Consider the following 19,701-nt stretch of genomic DNA (forward strand, 5'->3'; position numbering starts at 1 on the left):
AAATTATATTCTGTGTGTTGTCTGTACCTACGTGCCTGTGATCCTGCGGCAAGCAGGTTTTTCATTGTACCTGAACCTGACCGTACTTGTGCACATGACAATAAACTCAATTTGGCTTGACTTGACGTGGAATCTGGAGCAACAAACAAACTGCTGGAGGAACTCAGTGGGTCAGGCAGCATCTGCAGAGGCAAAGGGAGAGAGGACACTTCGGGTCGAGACCCTGCATCAAGGCAAGGTCCTTGCCATGAGGTCTTTCAGCCATTTGTATTTTGCGAATGTAATATTTATACTGTGTCTCAAGCACAGTAAACATCCCGAGGCAATTCACGGGAACCACACCAACCAGGAACTGACACCTTGGGAAACAAAAGGTTCAAAGAAGTAGGTTTTAAGGTGTGTCCTGGAGGAAGAGGATGAGGGAAAGAGGATTAGCGATGTCATTCTATAATTTAAATGACAGACATTCTTGTTTAACTATGCAGTTCAATGCCTATAATCTGTAAACACAGGTTAGACACAGAATGAAGCTCCCTTGATAGGATAGCACAGGTTAAACACAGATTAAAGCTCCCCCTGCATTGTTATATCAAATATTCCCAGGCAGAGACAGCATAGTTTAGATACAGAGTGAAGCTCCCCCTACACTGTCCCACCACACACTCCCAGGGTAAGGACACCATGGGTTAGGTACAGAGTCATCAGTGTTCCAGACAAGAAACATTAACTTTGGTTCTTTTTCTTTTCCACAGACGCTGCCTGACTTGCTGAGTGTTTCCAACATTTTCTGTTTTTCTTTTAAGTTCTTTTGTTTGACTTAAGAAAGTTATTTTAAAACAAACCCCCGCCCCCGCCTTGCAAAAGATGCACCAAGTGAGGGTTTAGGGAGAAGTAAAATAATGGGTTGGTTGCAAAGGAGATCTTCCTCATAACTGCGGATGCAGAAATCCATAGGCCAATTGTTTGGCTGTTCTGTATGTATATTAATGATTGCTAGCATTTTCTATTGCTAATTTAGTTTTCCAGCATTTGCAGTGATCTAGCCCTCAGGGCCCTGTGGAATATTCTCAATGACAGTAATTAAAATTTACAAGATGATAGAATCCTAATTTACTAAACTGTGTGTGAAGTTGAGATGATATTCCAGAATGAAGAATAATTACATCATTACCAGAATGCGTCAAACACTGACCTCTCTCCACTCCTCCTGAATATTAAACGGCATTTTGGTGGTGACCCCTCTCTACACTTTGCTAACGAGGTTAAATACAATTTCACTTTGGATAATTGATTCATTTGGAAAAGTGTGTCAAATAATTCTAAGTGTTGTTATTCAATTATCAAAGTAGCCCGTTTTCACTGAGATAGAATGACAGGGTTGAGGTTGTATTGTTGACTTTTTTTCACATGCCTTCAGGAGCACCTTCCCTTTGATAGTCAAATGTCCCGGTGAATCATGTGGTACAGGAGTAGGTCATTTGGCCAATCGTACTGGTCCTAGCCCTTTGAAAGAAGTGGATTGTTTTAGTCAAAGAGTAATGGGGAACGGGCAGGAAGGTGAAGCCCAGATCAGGTCAGGTGTGACCTTTCTTATACTCAATGGCGCATTGAGTGCAAGAGTTAGGATATTATAGTCATACAGCACAGAACCAGGCCCTTCGGCCCAACTCGTCCATACTGACTGCCCAGAGAGCTAGTCCCATCTGCCCGTGTTTGGCCCATTTGCCCTCTAAACCCCTCTATCCATTACTTATCTAGATGGCTTTTAAATGTTGCTAATGTGTCTGCCTCAACCACTATTTCTGGCAGCTCATTCCAAGTTGTACAAAACATTGGTTAAGCCACACTTGGAGTACTGAGTGCAGTTCTGGTCACCAACCTGTAGGAAGGATGTGATTAAGCTTAAATATAGATATTTATTTATTAGTCACATGTACACCGAAACACGCAGTGAAATATGTCTTTTTGTGTCGCTAAGAATGTGCTGGGGACAGCCCGCAAGTGTCACCACTCTTCCGGCGCCAACATAGCATGCCCACAGTTCCTAACCTGTACGTCTTTGGAATGTGGGAGGAAACCGGAGCACCCGGAGGAAACCCACGCAGACACGGGGAGAACGTACAAACTCCTTACAGACAGCGGCCGGAATTGAACCCGGGTCACTGGCGCTGCAATAGCGTTACGCTAACCGCTACACTACCGTGCCGCCCTACAAGGGTGCAGAAAAGATTCACAAGGATGTTGCCTGGACTGGAGGGCTTGAGCTATCAGGAGAGATTGGATAGGCTGAGTCTGTTTTCCCTGGAGCGAAGGAGATGAGGAGGTGACATGTAAAAGGTAATACTAAATTATGAGGGTCATAGATATGGTAGATAGCCAGAGTTCCTTTCTCATGGTAGGGGTGTCCAAAACTGAAGGGCATAGGTTTAAGGTGAGGGGGGGGGATGCTTAAAGGGGATCTGAGGGGTAAATGTTTCACAGGGAGTGGTTGGTATCAGGAACGAGCTGCCAGAGGAGGTGGTGGAGGCAGGAACAGTAACAACACGTAAGAGGCATCTGGACGGGGAACTGAATGAGCAGGGCATGGGGAGTTAATGAAGGCAGATGGGATTAGTATGGATAGGCATGACGGTCAGATGGATGCAGTGGGTTGAAGGGCTTTTTTCTATGCTATATGGCTCTTGTAGAGAAGGCTCAAGGGATGTGTGGATTGACTCCTGCCCCTGTAATTTTTGTTATCATTTTATCATTCTCGGTCTTTGAAGTCAGTGCCCAGATCCAGAGGTCTTTACCTGGACTACATCAATGCACTCTGTACTAACTCAATGAAACTGCACTGTGTGATGAATTGACCTGTATGATTGGTTTGTAAGACAAGCTTTTCACTGTGACTTGGTACAAGTGACAATAATAAACCAATACCAATACCAACACTAATAGATGTTTATAAAATTATGAGAGGCATAGATAGAGTAGTCAGTTAGTACCCTTTGTCCCAGGATTGAAATGTCTAATACTCGAGGACAAGGATTTAAGGTGAGAGGGGGAAAGTTCAAAGGAGCTGTGCGGGGTAAGTTTTTAACTCAGAGAGTGGTGGGTGCCTAGAAAGCGCTGCCAGGGGTGGTGGTGGAGGCAGTTATGATAGAGGAGTTTAAGAAGCTCTTACGTAGGCACGTAAATATGCAGGGAATGGAGGGTTGTGGACCATGTGCAGGCAGAAGGGATCAGTGTAACTAGGCATCATTAGCTTAACTAGTTCGGCACAACATTGTGGGCCGAAGGGCCTGTCCTATGCTGTACTGTTATATGTTCTAAACATTCACCCCCTCCACCACCAGTACAGAGTGGCTGCGGTGTGCACGACCTACAAACGTACTGTAGGTTGTCGCCTGGGCTACTCTGACAGCACCTCCCAAAATCTGCGACCTCTCGCATTGGGAAGGACAAGGCAGCAGGTGCAGGGGAACACCACCCCCTGCAGGTTCCCCTCCAAGTCCCACATCGTCCTGACTTGTTGGTCCTTCATCGTCACTGGGTTTAAATCTGGGAAACTCCTCGCCAGGAGCACAGTCTCCTAGAGCTGTAGCGTTGTACGGCAGAAAAACAGGCCCTTCAACCCAGTAGGTCCAGGCCAACCATTTTGCCCTTCTACACCAATCCCATTTGCCCAGGTCTGTATCCTTCTATGTCTTGCCTATGGCAGGCGCAGTAGTGTAGCGGTTGGTGTAACGCTATTACAGCGCCAGCGACCCGGGTTCAATTCTGGCCACTGTCCGTAAGGAGTTTGTACATTCTCCCTGTGACTGCGCGGGTTTCCTCCGGGTGCTCCAGTTTCCTCCCACTTTCCAAAGACGTACGGGTTAGGAAGTTGTGGGCGTGCTATGTTGGCGCCGGAAGCGTGGCGACACTTGCGGGCTGCCCCCAGAACACTCTACGCAAAAGATGCATTTCACTGTGTGCTTCAATGTACATGTGACTAATAAAGAAATCTTATTTAAGTTTTTGCTTAAAAGTTTCTTCAACATCGTAAGTGTACCTGACTCCACCACCTCCTCTGGCAGCGAGTTCCAAATATCAACCATACTCTGTGCAAAAAAACTTTGCCCTCAGATCCCCTTTAAAACTCCTCCCCCTCAGCTTGTGCCCTGTGGATTTTGATACCCACATCATGGGAAAAGAATATTGACAATCTAGAATATAGAACACAGTACACCACAGGAACAGGCCCTTTGGCCCACAATGTTGTGCCAAGCTAAGTAAGCTAATGATTCTTGATTAAACTAATCCCTTCTGCTTGCACGTGATCCAGATCCCTCTATTCCCTGAACATTCTTAAATGCCTCTTAAATGTTGCTATTGTATCTGCTCATATCTACACCTCTCATAATCTCATGATCTCATATCAGATCATCCCTCAGCCTCCTTCACTCCAGAGCCCAGCCTGTCCAATCTCTCTCCAGATCTAAAGACCTCCGACCCAGGCAACAGTGGAGATGGTGAGCAGCTTCAATTTCCTGGGCAATCACATCTCAGAGGATCTACCGTGGGCCCAACACAGTGATGCATCACAAAGAAGGCACACCAGTGGCTCTACTTTGTTAGGAGTTTGAGGAGATTTGGTACGTCACCAAAGGCTCTTGCAAATTTCTACAGATGTACGGTGGAGAGCATTCTGACTGGTTGTATCACAGCCTGAGATGGAGGCTCCAATGCGCAGGATTGAAAGAGGCTGCAGAGGGTTGTAGACTCAGTCAGCTCCATCCCGGGCACAACCCTCCCCACCATCGAGGACATCTTCAACAGGCAGTGCCTCAAGAAGGTGGTAGCCATCATTAAGCACCCTCACCACTCAGGACATGCCCTCTTCATGTTACTACCATCGGAGATGAGGTAGAAGACCCATACTCAATGTTTCAGGAACAGCTTCTTCCCCTCCGCCATGAGATTTCTGAACAGTTCATGAACCCATGAACACTACCTTGTTATTCCTCTTTTGCATGATTTATTATTTTTGTAACTTATAGTATTTTTTATGTAGAGTTGCAGAGCACTACAGCACAGAAACAGGCCCTTCCGCCCATCCAGTCCATGCTGGCCTGGTTTTCTGCCTAGTCCCATCTACCTGCACCCGGACCATAGCCCTCCCAAGCCCTTCCATCCATGTACCTATCCAAACTTTTCTTAATTGTTACGATTGAACCCATATCCACCACTTCCACTGGCAGCTCGTTCCACACTCGCACCACCCTCTGAGTGAAGTAGTTCCCCCTCAGATTCCCCTTAAATATTTCACCTTTCACCCTAAACCTATGACCTCTAGTTCTAGTCTCACCCAACCTGAGGGGAAGAAACCTGCATGCATTCACCCTATCTATACCCTTCATAATTTTGTACACCTCTACAAGATCTCGCCTCATTCTCCTGCGCTCCAGGGAATAAAGTCCTAACCTATTCAACCTATCCCTGTAACTCAGGTCCTCAAGTTCTGGCAACATCCATGTAAATTTTCTCTGTACTCTTTCAAGCTGCACACAATACTCTAAATTTGGCCTCACCAACGTCTTATACAACTTCAACATAACATCCCAACTCCTGTACTCAAATGCGCTGATTTATGAAGGCTAATGTGCCAAAAGCTCTCTTTACAACCCTGTCTACCTTTGATACCACTTTCAAGGAATTACAGATCTGTACTCCCAGGTCGCTTTGTTCTACCGCACATCTCAGTGCCCTACCATTCACCGTGTAACTTTTACCCTGGTTTGTCCTCCCAAAGTGCATCACCTCACACGTGTCTGCATTAAATTCCATCTGCCATTTTTCAGCCCATTTTCCCAACTGGTCCAGATCACTTTGCAAGCTTTGACAGCCTTCCTCGCTGTCCAAAACGCCCCCAATCTTGGTGTCATCTGCAAATTTGCTGATCCAGATAACCACATTATCATCCAAATCGTTAATATAGATGATAAACAACAACAGACCCAGCACCGATCCCCGCAGCACACCACTAGTCACAGGCCTCCCGTGAGAGAGACAACCATCTACTGCCACTCTCTGTCTTCTCCCGCTAAGTCAACATTGAATCCAACTGGCTGCTTCATCCTGACTGCCAAGCGACTTAACCTTCTGGAGCAGCCTCCCATGTGGGACTTTGTCAAAGGCCCTGTTGAAGTCCATGTAGACAACGTCCACCGCCTTACCTTCATCAACTTTCCTGGTAACCTCCTCAAAAAACTCTATTAAATATGTGAGACATGACCTGCCACGCACAAAGCCATGGTGACTGTCTCTAATCAGGCCCAGTCTATCCAAATACTTATCTATCCTGTCCCTCAGAATACCTTCCAATAATTTACCCACGGCTGACGTCAGGCTCACCGGCCTATAAATTCCCAGCTTATTCTTAAGATCCTTTTTTAAACAACAGAACAACATTAGCTATCCTCCAGTCCTCTGGCACCTCACCCATGGCTAAGGATGTTTCAAATATCTCTGCCAGGGTCCCTGCAATATCTGCACTACCCTCCCACAAGGTCTGAGGGGACACCTCGTCAGGTCCTGGGGATTTATTCACTCTAATTCGCCTCAAGACAACAAGCACCTCCTCTTCCGTAATTCAGATACGGTCCATGACTTCACGACTCTTTTTCCTCGGTTCTATAAACTCTGTGCCTGTCTGCCTAGTAATCACAGATGGAAAAAGTCCATCTAAAATCTCTTCCATCTTTTTCAGCTCCACACATAGATGGCCACACTGATCTTCAAGTTTTTATGTCTTGCACTGTACAGCTGCCACAAAACAACAAATTTCATGCCATATGTCAGTGATAATAAACCTGATTCTGATTCTCAACATAACATAGAACAACATAGAACACTACAGCACAGCACAGGCCCTTCGGCCCACAATGTTGTGCCGACATTTTATCTTGCTCTAAGATCTATCTAACTCTTCCCTCCCACATAGACCCCTATTTTTCTATCATTCATGTGTCTATCTAAGAGTCTTTTAAATGTCCCTAATGTATCTGCCCCCACAACCTCTGCCGGCAGTGCGTTCCACACACCTACCACTCTCTGCGTAAAAAACTTACCCCTGACATCCCCCTTTTACCTTCCTCTAATCACATTAAAATTATGTCCCCTCGTGTTAGCCATTGTCGCTCTGGGAAAAAGTCTCTTATTGTCCACTCGACCTATGCCTCTTTTCATCTTGTAACTTCTATCAAGTCACTTCTCATCCTCCTTCTCTCCAAAGAGAAAAGCCCGAGCTCGCTCAACCTATCCTCATAAGACATGCTCTCCAATCCAGGCAACATCCTGGTAAATCTCCTCTGCACCCTCTCTAAAGCTTCCACATCCTTTCTATAATGAGGCGACCAGAACTGAACACAATACTCCAAGTGTGGTCTGACCAGAGTTCCATAGAGCTGCAACATCATCTCGCACCTCTTGAACTCAATACCCCGACTAATGAAGGCCAACACACCATACGCCTTCTTAACAACCCTATCGACCTGCGTGGCAACCTTGAGGGATCTATGGATGTGGACCCCAAGATCCCTCTGTTCCTCCACACTGCTACAAGTCCTGCCATTAACCTTGTATTCTGCCTTTGAGTTCAATCTCCTGAAGTGGATCACTTCACACTTATCCGGGTTGAACTCTGAACTCTCTCCAGTATAACCACATCCTATGGGAGCACTTTCACCGGAAGCGCTCCAGTGGTTGAAGGTGGCAGCTCACCAACTCCCTCCCAAGGGCAAGTAACGGTGGGAAATAAATGCTGGTTTTGCCAGAAAAGCACAGATCCCACTAAACACAAGCTGTTGAACCAAAAGGCCGTTTCCTGTTGTATCCTCAAGTTAACACTGAATAAACATAACCCTGGGGATAATTGGAGTCTACGTCCTATAATAAGGCGTGAGAAAGAAGAACAAAAAAAGGACAATAAAATCAGTTGAACTACAACCAAGTTAGCAGCGTGCATGGAACAGTTCAGTAGAGAAACAAGCCCTTCGGCCCACAATATCTGTGCCGACCATGATGCCAATTTAAACTGCACATCTGCCTACACGTGGTCCATATCCCTCCATTCCCTGCCTGTTCACGTGTCTGTCTAAAGGCCTTTGAAACTCTGCATTTATTTCTGCTTCCACCAGGCACCCACCACACTCTGGGTAAAAAATATGCCTTGTAAATCTCCTTTAAACTTTTCCCCTCTCACCCTAAAGCGATGCCCTCTGGGATTCCACCCTGGCAAAAAGAATCTGACTATCTGCCCTTTTGGAATTAAGATAAGGTATCTTTATTAGTCACATGTACATCGAAACACAGTGAAATGCATACCTCAATGCACTTTGTACGAACTCAATGTAACTGCACTGTGTAATGAATTGATCTGCACGATCGGTATGCAAGACAAGTTTTTCACTGTACCTCAGAACAAGTGACAATAATAAACCAATACCAATACCAAATCTTTTGCGTAGAGTGTTCTGGGGGCAGCCCGCAATTGTCACCACGCTTCCGGCGCCAAAATGGCATGCCCACAACTTCCTAGCACGTACGTCTTTGGAATGTGGGAGGAAACCGGAGCACCCGGAGGAAACCCACGCAGACACGGGGAGAACGTACAAACTCCTTACAGACAGTGACTGGAACTGAACCCGGGTCGTTGGCGCTGTAATAGCGTTATGCTAACTGCTACAGAAACAGAAAGAGAAATAATGGAAGGAACATTTTGGATTAATCAAAAGAAGACAGACAGAAAATGAAGGTTGGAACAAAATATAAATATTAATTTCAATTTTCAAAAATTTCTGGCAAAACTTTATTTTCTATTGGAAGGGGCCTCAATGATATTAATCACTCTCCTTTGAGGCTGGAGAAAGGGATTGGATTAATAAGAACATAGACTATGTTTAAATGGTTCCTTAAGCAGTTAGGTACTAGCCCTAACATCCTGCACCGTTTAATTCAGATGAGGTTGCAGGAGACGTTTGGCTGTTGCAAGGCTAACAATGAAGCAAACAAATCCTGTGGCAACTTGCAGGGATTTCACACACAGGGAGTCTCTAACCTTGCCAGGAATTGCTGGGTTAATTTACATACTAATAGCAGCTAACGACATTAAACTTGCCTTCATTATCCCAGCAAGTTGCAGCCTCACATGTTGCCCCCACACCCCTTTGCATTAATAGATCTCACCTCCATGAAGGTAAAACAAGAAAGGGAGAGAAAGGACACAGATGGTGCGCATTGGCTCCTGCCCATGGGATTGGAAAGGTAATTTTATTACTCTTTTTTGGAGTGCTTGGAAGATGGGTGTGATCCAACAAAAGACCTTCAAACCAGCGGGAAGCAAAGAACTCCACTACTGTTTACAAAAAGGAAGAATTTGGCAGGAGGAGGGGGAAGCCTATTTGCCTTTTTACATGGATGAGGCAATGAATTAAATACCCAACAGTTCCCAGTGTGCTGGGTCGGGTGAGTTATTGGAAAGGCAAGAATCTTTCAGTGGCAAATGTGGAGAAGATCCGAGATGGAGGTTTGCCCCGTGTGCCTGATGCTCCATGCCAATCTTTCTGATCACATTAGCCCCTTAATAACTGGAGTTGCCAGGGCAACTAATATACTCCGCGCAGTTACATCAAGAACATATTGCACAGTGGAGACTTGGAGAAACACACGCACACGCACAAACACACACACAAACACACACACAAACACACACACGTGGGCGCACGCGCGCGCACACACACACACACACACACATTCATTCTGAAAACAAAACAGATTACGTCAAATTGCTTGTGAATTTGGGACCCAGACATTGTGAAACTTTGACACCTCCATCATCAAACTTGACTGGTTATTTTCAGGGTCCAGCTACCAGAGACTCACCAAGGCAAGACTGCGTAGCTGTTAGCGTAACACTATTACAGCGCCAGCAACCCGGGTTCAATTCCTGCCGCTGTCTGTAAGGAGTTTGTACGTTCTCCCCGTGTCTGCGTGGGTTTCCTCCGGGTGCTCCGGGGTTTCCTCCCACATTCCAAAGACATATGGGTTAGGAAGTTGTGGGCATGCTATGTTGGTGCCGGAATTGTGGTGACACTTGCGGGCTGCCCCCCAGAACACTCTATGCAAAAGATGTATTTCACTGTGTGTTTTGATGTACATGTGACTAATAAAGATATCTCATTTGATCTTATCTTAAACTCAGAGCAAAAGGCAGGCACTTCCATGATCATTTAGTGTTCCTGCCTGTTCACCTGGTCACAATTTAAGATAAGACAAAAAGTTCTGTTGCCAGCTGAGACACTTTAGCCCAGACACCTGTAGGATGAGTTTGGTCTCAGTGCCCTCAGCCACTTCTTAGCTTTACTGGGAGTGAGTTGAATTGGCTGATGCCCAGTGTTGGCGAAGGCGGGACCCTGGCAGGAGAGATCACCTGTGCAGCGCATCTGGCTGAAGATGGGAGGGAAACATCTCAACCTGTCTCCACTTGCCTGGTGTCAATGAAGCTCAACAAAACTAAACCACGAAAGGAGGAGAACTCCTCAAGAAGCACCAGACTAACTGGACTGCACATACAATACCTCCCAAGCCCACCGCCTCTCCCCCCCCCCAAGGAGGACAAGGAGAGCAGGTGCAGGGAAACACCTCCACCTGCAGGTCCCCCCCCCCCAAGCCACACACCATCCTGACCTGGGAATCTATCGCCGGTCTTCCATTGTTGCTGGTACTCCCTCCCCAACACCATCATGGTGGCACTTTCAGCAGGAGGACTGCAGGGGTTCAGGTTGGAAGCTCCCAAGGGTCATTAGGGATGGACGATAAATGCTGGCCAGCAGAAGCAGTGGGGACCTTACCCGTTCTCGTGGTGGTCCATGATGTAGTGGTCTAGCTCTGTTCCGGGGAGCGGCTGTACTGGGGGAGGAGGCAGCGGCACGTTCGACCAGTTGGACCCTGTGTTCTTATGCGGCTTGATGCTGTTTTTATTCTTCTTTTTCTTCCCACCTTTCCCACCTGCAAACACCACGAGACGTTACAGCTTCCTGGTAAAATGATCGGTTCGCTCAGAGACAAACCAAAGAGGGGTGACTGGGCTGAATCATCTTATGAAGTATTCCAAAATGCTGACAGCTCACTCTGCCCATCTGGTCTGTTCTGGTCTTCGAGCCATGGAGAGGTACAGCATGGAAACAGGCCCTTCGGCCCATTGAGTCCATACCGACCATCAACCATCCCACATTAATCTCATGTTTTCTCAGTTCTTCTTGCTCTGGGCCCCTCCTCTCTCTCTCCTCGAATCACCATGTCTCTCTGTTCCATTCTCCCATGTGCGATTATCCAGCTTCCCATCGGATTTACCTCTGCCCTTCCCCTCAATCGCTCCCTTTGGGAGTGAGCTGTCCCTTATCCCTGACCTCTGGTTGAAGGTGATTATCCCGAGTTCCCAAGACGGAGTTATCACTGATCCATCACTGTAAATGAAGCCTGGTTCTGTCTCCTCCACAGTTAGAAATATTCCCCACATCAACCCCTTCAGACTTGTTCATTATCTTGAAGAACGCTGTGAGGTCATTTCTCAGCCTACACTTTTGAAGAAACATCATGAAGTCACACAGTATGGAAAGAGGCCCTTCGGCCCATTACCTCTGTGGTGACGATCAAACTCCTTGTTTGCAACAGATTTGGCTGGAGGGATATTTAATCAAGGAGAATATATAATCACAAAAACATTGGTTAGGCAACAGCTGTGTGCATTTCTGGTCACCACATTATAGGGAGCACATGATTGCACTGGAGGGGGTGCAGAGGAAATTTACCAGAAATTTGTCTGGAAATGGAGCATTTCAGTTATGGAGAGAGACTGCATAGGCTGGATTTGTTTTCCTTGGAATGTGGGTGGTGATGCCAAACCTCACAGTGAGAGACAGGCCAATTTATTAGGCAGCAGCTCCTTATGGAAGAGAAGTACAAATCTGGAACTCTCTCAAAAGATTGTTGAGGCTGGAAATTAATTGATTGATAGTTTTCGTTGGTTATTAACAATTAACGAGCCCAGGTGGGTGGACGGACACAGATGCAGACACTGGTGCATCAGGCTGGAAAGACTGCCTTCTGTTCTTCTGTGAACAAAACCGCACCGATGGAAAACAGATTTGCTTGTATTTCCTCGCTGTCGGAGAGGGACAAGCGGAGAAGCAAAATAACGAGGATTCAGGAATTCTGAATCAGGAACGGGAGACAACAGAAGCAATCAGCCAAGCCGGCAGCATCTGTAAAGGAACAGAGGAACGGATGCATCAAGCGAGACCAGTTTTGACAAAGGATGCCACTAGAAACTTATCTGTCTGTCTGTCTCTCGCTCTGCAGATATTGCCTGTTCCAACTAACTGTCTTCAGGATTCACAGGTTTTTTTCTTCCATGAGCAAGGTGAAGGTGGTGGGAGAAGGAGGCGGAGAGTTGGGGTGGAGTCAGTGTCGGGAACAGACAGTCCAGGAATTGACCTGTCAATCAGAGGAACACATGCGTGCCCAGGGCGAGTGAAGGGAATCGGAGTCAGATGGCGTTGTGGAGATGGAGGGAAGGAATTATCACCAGGAAATGAAGCCTCTGTTGCAGCCAGGGTTTGGAACAGATCCACAGCTGCAAGCAGCAAGTGATTTATAGGAAGGGTGATGGTATACTTCACAACATGATGTACATTATCTCTTCCACTTCCAGGGAGCTGTCAATAGGTCTGAGGATCTGACGTTCTACAACATCCCACTGCTTCAGATAAACAGAGTTAATTTCAAATGTTCTCAGATCAGACACAGTGCAGGTTACATGCAGAGTAAAGTGGTATTTACACTGCCCCATCACCACACCCAGGATAGGGGAAGCACACACATTGCATGCAGAGTAAATCTCCCTCTACATTGTCCAATCACACCCTCCGAAGGCAGGGACAGCATGGGTTAGATACAGAGTGAAGCTCCCTCTACACTGTCCCATCACACACTCCCAGGGCAGGGACGGTTAGATACAGAGTGAAGCTCCCTCTACACTGTCCCATCACACACTCCCAGGGCAGGGACCGTTAGATACAGAGTGAAGCTCCCTCTACACTGTCCCGTCACACACTCCCAGGGCAGGGACCGTTAGATACAGAGTGAAGCTCCCTCTACACTGCCCCATCACACACTCCCAGGGCAGGGACCGTTAGATACAGAGTGAAGCTCCCTCTACACTGTCCCGTCACACACTCCCAGGGCAGGGACCGTTAGATACAGAGTGAAGCTCCCTCTACACTGTCCCGTCACACACTCCCAGGGCAGGGACAGCACGGGTTAGACAGAGATTAAAGTGTACCCTACCAATGCTTCATTCCAGGTAACTTGTCTTAAATAAAAGGTTTTATATTTTTATTCCATTCATGGATGGAAGGGTGGATTGATTTGCAAACATGATTCCATTAACTGTCCATCGCTCAATCTTCTTACCTACTAGTAATCATTTCACAACTGAGCATCTTCCTTTGTCACATCAGAGGGGAAGCCCTGGTCAAGAACTCAAAGCCCAGACTAGGGAAGTGCAGAGGACCCTTGCCACATGAATGGGGACTGTTGTAATTGCTCCAGAGACTCAGGGACAGAATCCCCAGCCCAAGAGCTGGGAAAATCCACACTGCCCCATTGGACTCTTTGAGGATCCACTGCAGTGGGGCGGATGTTGAGATGGGAAGATGATCTGGCAATGCAGACCAACATCGAGGCTGGGAATGGAGACCTCCGCAAGGAGACAGGGGTAGCTCCTGTCATCAGTGCCATGGTCTGGACAGGAGATCTGCCCACTGTTTCACCATGGTTGGTAGGAAGATTCCATGGGTGAGAAACAAAGGACTGCAGATGCAGATGAAATGTGAGGACAAGGGGGACCCTATCCCTGTTGGGTCTGGGAGGGGTGGGGGTGAGAGGGGAAGTGCGGGAAATGGCAGAGATACGGGTGCGAGCTCTCTCGACCACAGTCGGGGTGAGCTAGCTGCTACATTTCTCTCTTTACAACACTGACTAGACTTCATTGTGTCTCTGGGACTCTCACTGTGCTGAAAGGCTCTCCCTTTTCTTCAAGCTTGGTGGAGTGTCATCTATCAAAGGAAATTAAACTCCAGGAATGAATACACAGTTATTAGCCTCCAACAAGGCAAAATGCACAAGGAAACGACTTGTCATAGATCGAACCATGCTCAATAATACATCGCCAGACCTGTTTTCGAGGGGTTCAGAGGGTAGTGTTAGTACAGAGGACAAACCTGAGAGGCTTCTTTCTGAGCTGTTGTGGGAACTGGAGGTGCTGAAGTCCTCAGAATGGTTGTGAGGCATTCTGTTAGACAATCCCTCAGCCAATCGGTAGTCAGGGATGATAAGCAGGGCTAAAGGTCAAAGGGCAGAAGTCACAGCGGCATCAGGTGTTATTAGCTCATGGTGCAGGCACATGCAAGGACATGCAGTCAAAGCAGAAGCTGTGGAGGTTCTGAGGAAACACAGCAAACTACTCGCAATAGGGAGTCTTAACATCAGTGGCCATTGTTTTTTGCATCCAGTTGTGTTTCATGGACGTTCAAAGGGAAACTGGCGCAAGACCCATTGGAATAAAACTTTGGCTTGCTTAACCTCAGGATGCAGAAGAAATCTTGGGCTGGACTCTGCAGGATTCCACACAGAGTCCAGCCCTGAAGCCCGTCTGGAATTTTGCTGCCGATATCCCAATTCCCTCATCAGTCTGCTCCACACAGTCAAAGAGCACGGAAACAGCCCCAGCTCGTCCATGCCGACCAAGGTACCCAGCTAAACTAGTCCCCTTTGTCTGCATTTGGCCCATATCACTCGCAACCTCTCTTCTCCACGTACCTGCCCAAATGTCTTTTAAATGTTGTTATTGTACCTGCCTCTACCACTTCCTCTGGCAGCTCGTTCCGTACACGAAACACACTCTGGGTGAAAAAGTTGCCCCTCAGGTTCCTATTAAATCTCTCCCCTCTCACCTTAAACCTATGCCCTCTAGTTCCTGATTCCCCAACCCTGGGAAAAAGACTGTGTGCATTCACTCTACTACGCCCCTCATAACTTTATACACCTCTATAAGATCACCCCTCATCCTCCAAAAAATAAAATGTTCAGTCAATGACTGTGGCAACATCTCAACTTTAAAATTCTCAAACCTAATTTCAAATCCCTCGAAGGTTTCACCAAGCAATCCCTTCCTACTTCTTTTATCTCCTCCAGTTCCACCACGTCCGGAGATTCCTACAGGTCTGGCCTCTTGATCATCTCAGTTTAATTTGCTCCACCACTAGTGGGCTTACCTTCAGGGACTGAGCCCCTGAGATCTAGAATCCCCTCCTGAATCTCTCTGCCCCCTTTACAACCTGAAGACACTTCTTAAAACCTGACTCCTCGACTAAACTTTTCTTTAGAAGCACTGATACCTCCTTGTTGTTGAGCTAGTATTTTGTATTTGGCTTAAAGACGTTGCTGAATCCAATAGTGCAAGCAAGCTAAGTTAGCTTAAATAAATTTTGATTGAATGACCAACCCAATTAACATCAAGGTAAGCAATGTTACATGGAATTGTATGGAATGCAGAACAGCTGAATGGGCCATTTCACCCAACTCGTCTGCACAAACCTACTTACACCATGCAACACCTCATGATTTAGAACATAGAACATAGAACAGTACAGCACAATACAGGCCCTTTGGCCCACAATGTTGTGCCAACCTGTAAACCTCGCCTAAGACTATCTAACCCCTTCCTCCCACATATCCCTCTATTTTAAATTCCTCCATATGCTTATCTAGTAATCTCTTGAATTTGACCAATGTACCTGCCTCCACCACCACCCCAGGCAGAGCGTTCCATGCCCCAACCACTCTCTGGGTAAAAAACCTTCCTCTGATATCTCTCTTGATCTTCCCACCCATTACTTTAAAGCCATGCCCTCTTGTATTGAGCATTGGTGCCCTGGGAAAGAGGCGCTGGCTGTCCACTCTATCTATTCCTCTTAATATTTTGTACACCTCTATCATGTCTCCTCTCATCCTCCTTCTCGCCAAAGAGTAAAGTCATAGCTCCCTTAGTCTATCCTCATAATGCATAGTCTCTAAACCAGGCAGCATCCTGGTAAATCTCCTCTGCACCCTTTCCAACGCCTCCACATCCTTCCTATAATGAGGCGACCAGAACTGGACACAGTACTCTAAGTGTGGTCTAACCAGACATTTAAGTGGCTAGTTCTCCACCCTTGTTTCGCATCCAACTTCTCACTAAAGGCCTTAAGACCAGCAAGGTCAACTGATTGTCAATGTCCACCCTCTCCTTTCAGATCCCAAATGAAAGCAACTATTTGACCAAATCCTCTGATCCCTCCTTCTGACATCACCCATATTGACTGGGCATCAGGGGTCATTTCCATTTCCATATCGTCCTACTGGCCTCTCATGTTTAACGATTTGGAAGGAGTGATGTCTGGGGCTGAGGAATGGGTAAGTGGGGCTTTGGGAGAAGGTTGGCGAATGGGTTGAGGAATATGTGGAAAAGGTGGGAAGATGGGACCAGGGAATATGTGGGTGGGTTTGGGGAGGGATGAGGAGAAGGTGGGTGTGTAAGGGCTTGAGGATCGGGGAGAAGGTTGGCGTGTAGAATTGTGGAATATGGGTAAAAGGTGGGGAGGGATATGGGAGAAGATGGAAGGGAGGGTTGTGGAGACTTGCAGACTGATGTAAGTTCAAGTCCGAATCCCTTTGAATCCTCCTGAATTCCAGGCGTCCAGATTCATACACCTCAATGATGCCAAAAACTCAAGGCCACAATGCTGACACTCCTTGTCTGAAGCACAATGAAAGCCTTCTCGTTAGTCCATGAAGTGGCCGCGCACCCTGTGACTGGACTTACCCTGGGTTGTACACCCTCCCACTCACCATTGTTGAACTTGCTCTGGTCGGGCAGGGAGTAGCCGCATCCGGTAGAGTCTGACTTCTGTTGGATGGAGGTCTTCCACTGGGGGTCGGGGAGGTCGACGGCCAGTTCTTGGATGCTGCTGGAGTGGAGGATCTGGGTAGTGGCATATGGCGTGGCTTGTGTGATCTGTCCTGGGCTGTTGAAGCTGGCCTTGGTGGTGACATCGATGCTGCTGTAAATGGCACTGTCCGACAGCATGGTGCCTGACTTGTCGCCTTGACCTGAGGCGCCACGTGGGGGTAGGGGTGCGAGGATGGGGGAGGATGGAGTGAGGGGGTCGGGGAGAAAGAGGGAGAGGAAGAGGTGGGAGAGAGAGAGAGAGAGAATGTGGAAGAGAGAGAGAGTGAGAGAATGTGTGAGAGTGGGAGAGAGAGAGAGGAGGGGAGGGATGGATGGGGAGAGAAAGAGGGAGAGGGAGAGAGGGAGAGAACAAGCGAAAGGAGAAATAGAGGGAGAGAGAGAGAGAACACAAATGAGAGAGACAGAAAGAGAGAGAGAATAGAAAGAATGAGAGGGAGAGAGATGGAGAGAGGCAGAAGGAAAGAGAAATAAAACGCAGGGATGGGGATGGAGAAGAGGGAGAGGGAAGGGGAAAGGAGAGAGGGGAAGAGGGGTGAGAGATGAGGAAGAGAAGGGGATGTGACAGGGAAGAGGGGGGAACGGTGAAGGAGAGGGGGAGAAGAAGAAGCGAAAAGAGTGAGAGGGGAAGAGGCAGGGAAGTAGAGAGGCCGATGGAGCGAGAGAATGAAGAAAAGTGAAAGGAGAGAGAGAGCAAGCCCAAGAGGGTCAGGGAGTGAAAGGCAGGGAGAGAGGGAGGAAGAGAGAGAAGAGGGAAGGAGAGGAAACCAGTCAGTGATCCGTAGGCGAGTTTGCAAACGACCACATCTGACATGAAAAATAAACACGTCATCCTGAGTGTAAGTGTTTCGGAACAGATGCCGTCCATGAACCAGCAGAGGGAAGATGATATACGGTCTCCATCTGTGATATGCTGAATGCCCTTCACAATCCACTGACTAAATCCATCCTTTATATATAAAAACAACACCGAAAAATTGCAGGAATTACACAGCATGATGCTCAGCATCTGGCCTCCATTTAAAATTCTCAAACTCCTGTTAAAATCTCTCCACAGTCTTGGCCCTCACTATCTTTTGAGTCTCCTCCAGCCATTGAACCCTCTGAGGTCTCTGTGCTCCTCCTATTACGGCCTCTTGATCATCCCTGCATTTAATCACCCCACCCTCCCCCCCCAACCACTGGCTGTGCCCAGGTCCTGAGCTCTGGAATTCCCTCAACGTCTCTGCTCCTTCTTTGTTTAAGACACACTTTAAATCCTCTCTCATTCACCAATGTCTTGGCCACCTGTCCTAATACTCCTGGTGAGGCTCAGTGTCACATTTCAATCCGATTCTGCACCCGTGACCTAGGTTAAATTGCGTTAAGGTGTCAGATAAATGCACCTTTCATTAAACACACTGAATGTAAAATAATTCCAAGAAACATTGCAGAGTTAAAAAGAAAACAGAAATGGATATCAAGGCTGTTGCTATGATCCAGAACACATTGCCTGAAAGGGCAGTGGGAGCAGATTGAACAGAATCTTCAAAAACAATTTGACAATTACTACAAAAAATAATCTGGGCAGAAAGAGCAAGGGAATGAGAATAATTCCCCTTCTGAGGCACAGCCTCAGAAAAAAGGGACGTCCCTTTAGAACTGAGATGAGGAGGAATTTCTTCAGCCAGAGGGCAGTGAATCTGTGGAATTCGTTGCCATGGAGGGCTGTGGAGGCCAAGTCACTGGGTGTATTTAAGGCAGAGATTGATAGGTTCCTGACTGTTAAGGGGGTTAAGGGTTACGGGAAGAAGGCAAGAGAATGGGGTTGAAAAAAAAATCAGCTACGATTGAATGGTGGAGCAGACTTGATGGGCTGAATGGCCTAATTCTGCTCCTATATCTTATGGTCTTGTCCTGTGCATGAGCTCACTCTAGCGCAGGCAAGATGGGTGGAGTGGGTTCCTTCTGAACTGTGCCATTGCCTGATAGAGTCAGAGTCATAGATGTTGGTGTTCAGAGAGGTCTGGGTGTCCTTGTATACCAATCACTGAAAGTCAATGTGCAGGTACAGCAAGTAATTAGAAGGCAAATCGTACCTTGGCTCTTATTGCAAGAGGATTTGAATGAAAGAATGGAGATGTCTTGCTCCACTTATAGAAGGCTGCGGTGAGACTGCATCGAGAATAATGTATAGAGACTTAGGGGATTGGCTTCTGTAAGGTTCACTGGATTGATTTCTAGGATGGTTTGTTAGTCATCTGAGGAGAGATCTGTGCACTCTTAAGTTTAGAAGAGTGAAAGGTGACCTCATTGAAACATGCAAAATTCTTTCAGAGTACATGCCGGGATCATGCTTTGCCTGGCTGGGTGAAGAGAATCAAGGATAACAGTCTCAAAATAAGGGGTAGGATATTCTGGACTAAATGATGGTGAATCTTTGGAATTCCCTACCGAAGAGGCTTGTGCCGGCTCAGTCACTGAGTATATTCAAGAAAGAAGTTAATAGATTTTTGGATATTTGGGAATGAAGAGCAACAGGGTTAGTGCAGGAAAGTATGGTAAAAGGTCAGCCATGATCTTACTGAATGGCGGAGCAGGCTCGATGGGCCCAATGGCCTAATCCTGAT

General features: G+C 47.0%; 1 protein-coding gene across 1 annotated transcript in view; it reads right to left on the reverse strand.

The window, feature by feature from the left end:
* Positions 1-19,701, reverse strand: part of robo2 (roundabout, axon guidance receptor, homolog 2 (Drosophila)) — a 1,057,792-nt gene that overhangs the window by 46,076 nt on the left and 992,015 nt on the right. Inside the window, exons 21-22 of the mRNA XM_052015293.1 lie at positions 16,975-17,235; positions 10,875-11,031 (exon numbers count right to left, since the gene is read on the reverse strand). Coding sequence (XP_051871253.1) covers positions 10,875-11,031; positions 16,975-17,235 — 418 coding nt within the window. The remainder of the gene's footprint in view (positions 1-10,874; positions 11,032-16,974; positions 17,236-19,701) is intronic.

The sequence above is a fragment of the Pristis pectinata genome, chromosome 4 (genome assembly GCF_009764475.1).
Source record: "Pristis pectinata isolate sPriPec2 chromosome 4, sPriPec2.1.pri, whole genome shotgun sequence".
Classification (NCBI taxonomy): domain Eukaryota; kingdom Metazoa; phylum Chordata; class Chondrichthyes; order Rhinopristiformes; family Pristidae; genus Pristis; species Pristis pectinata.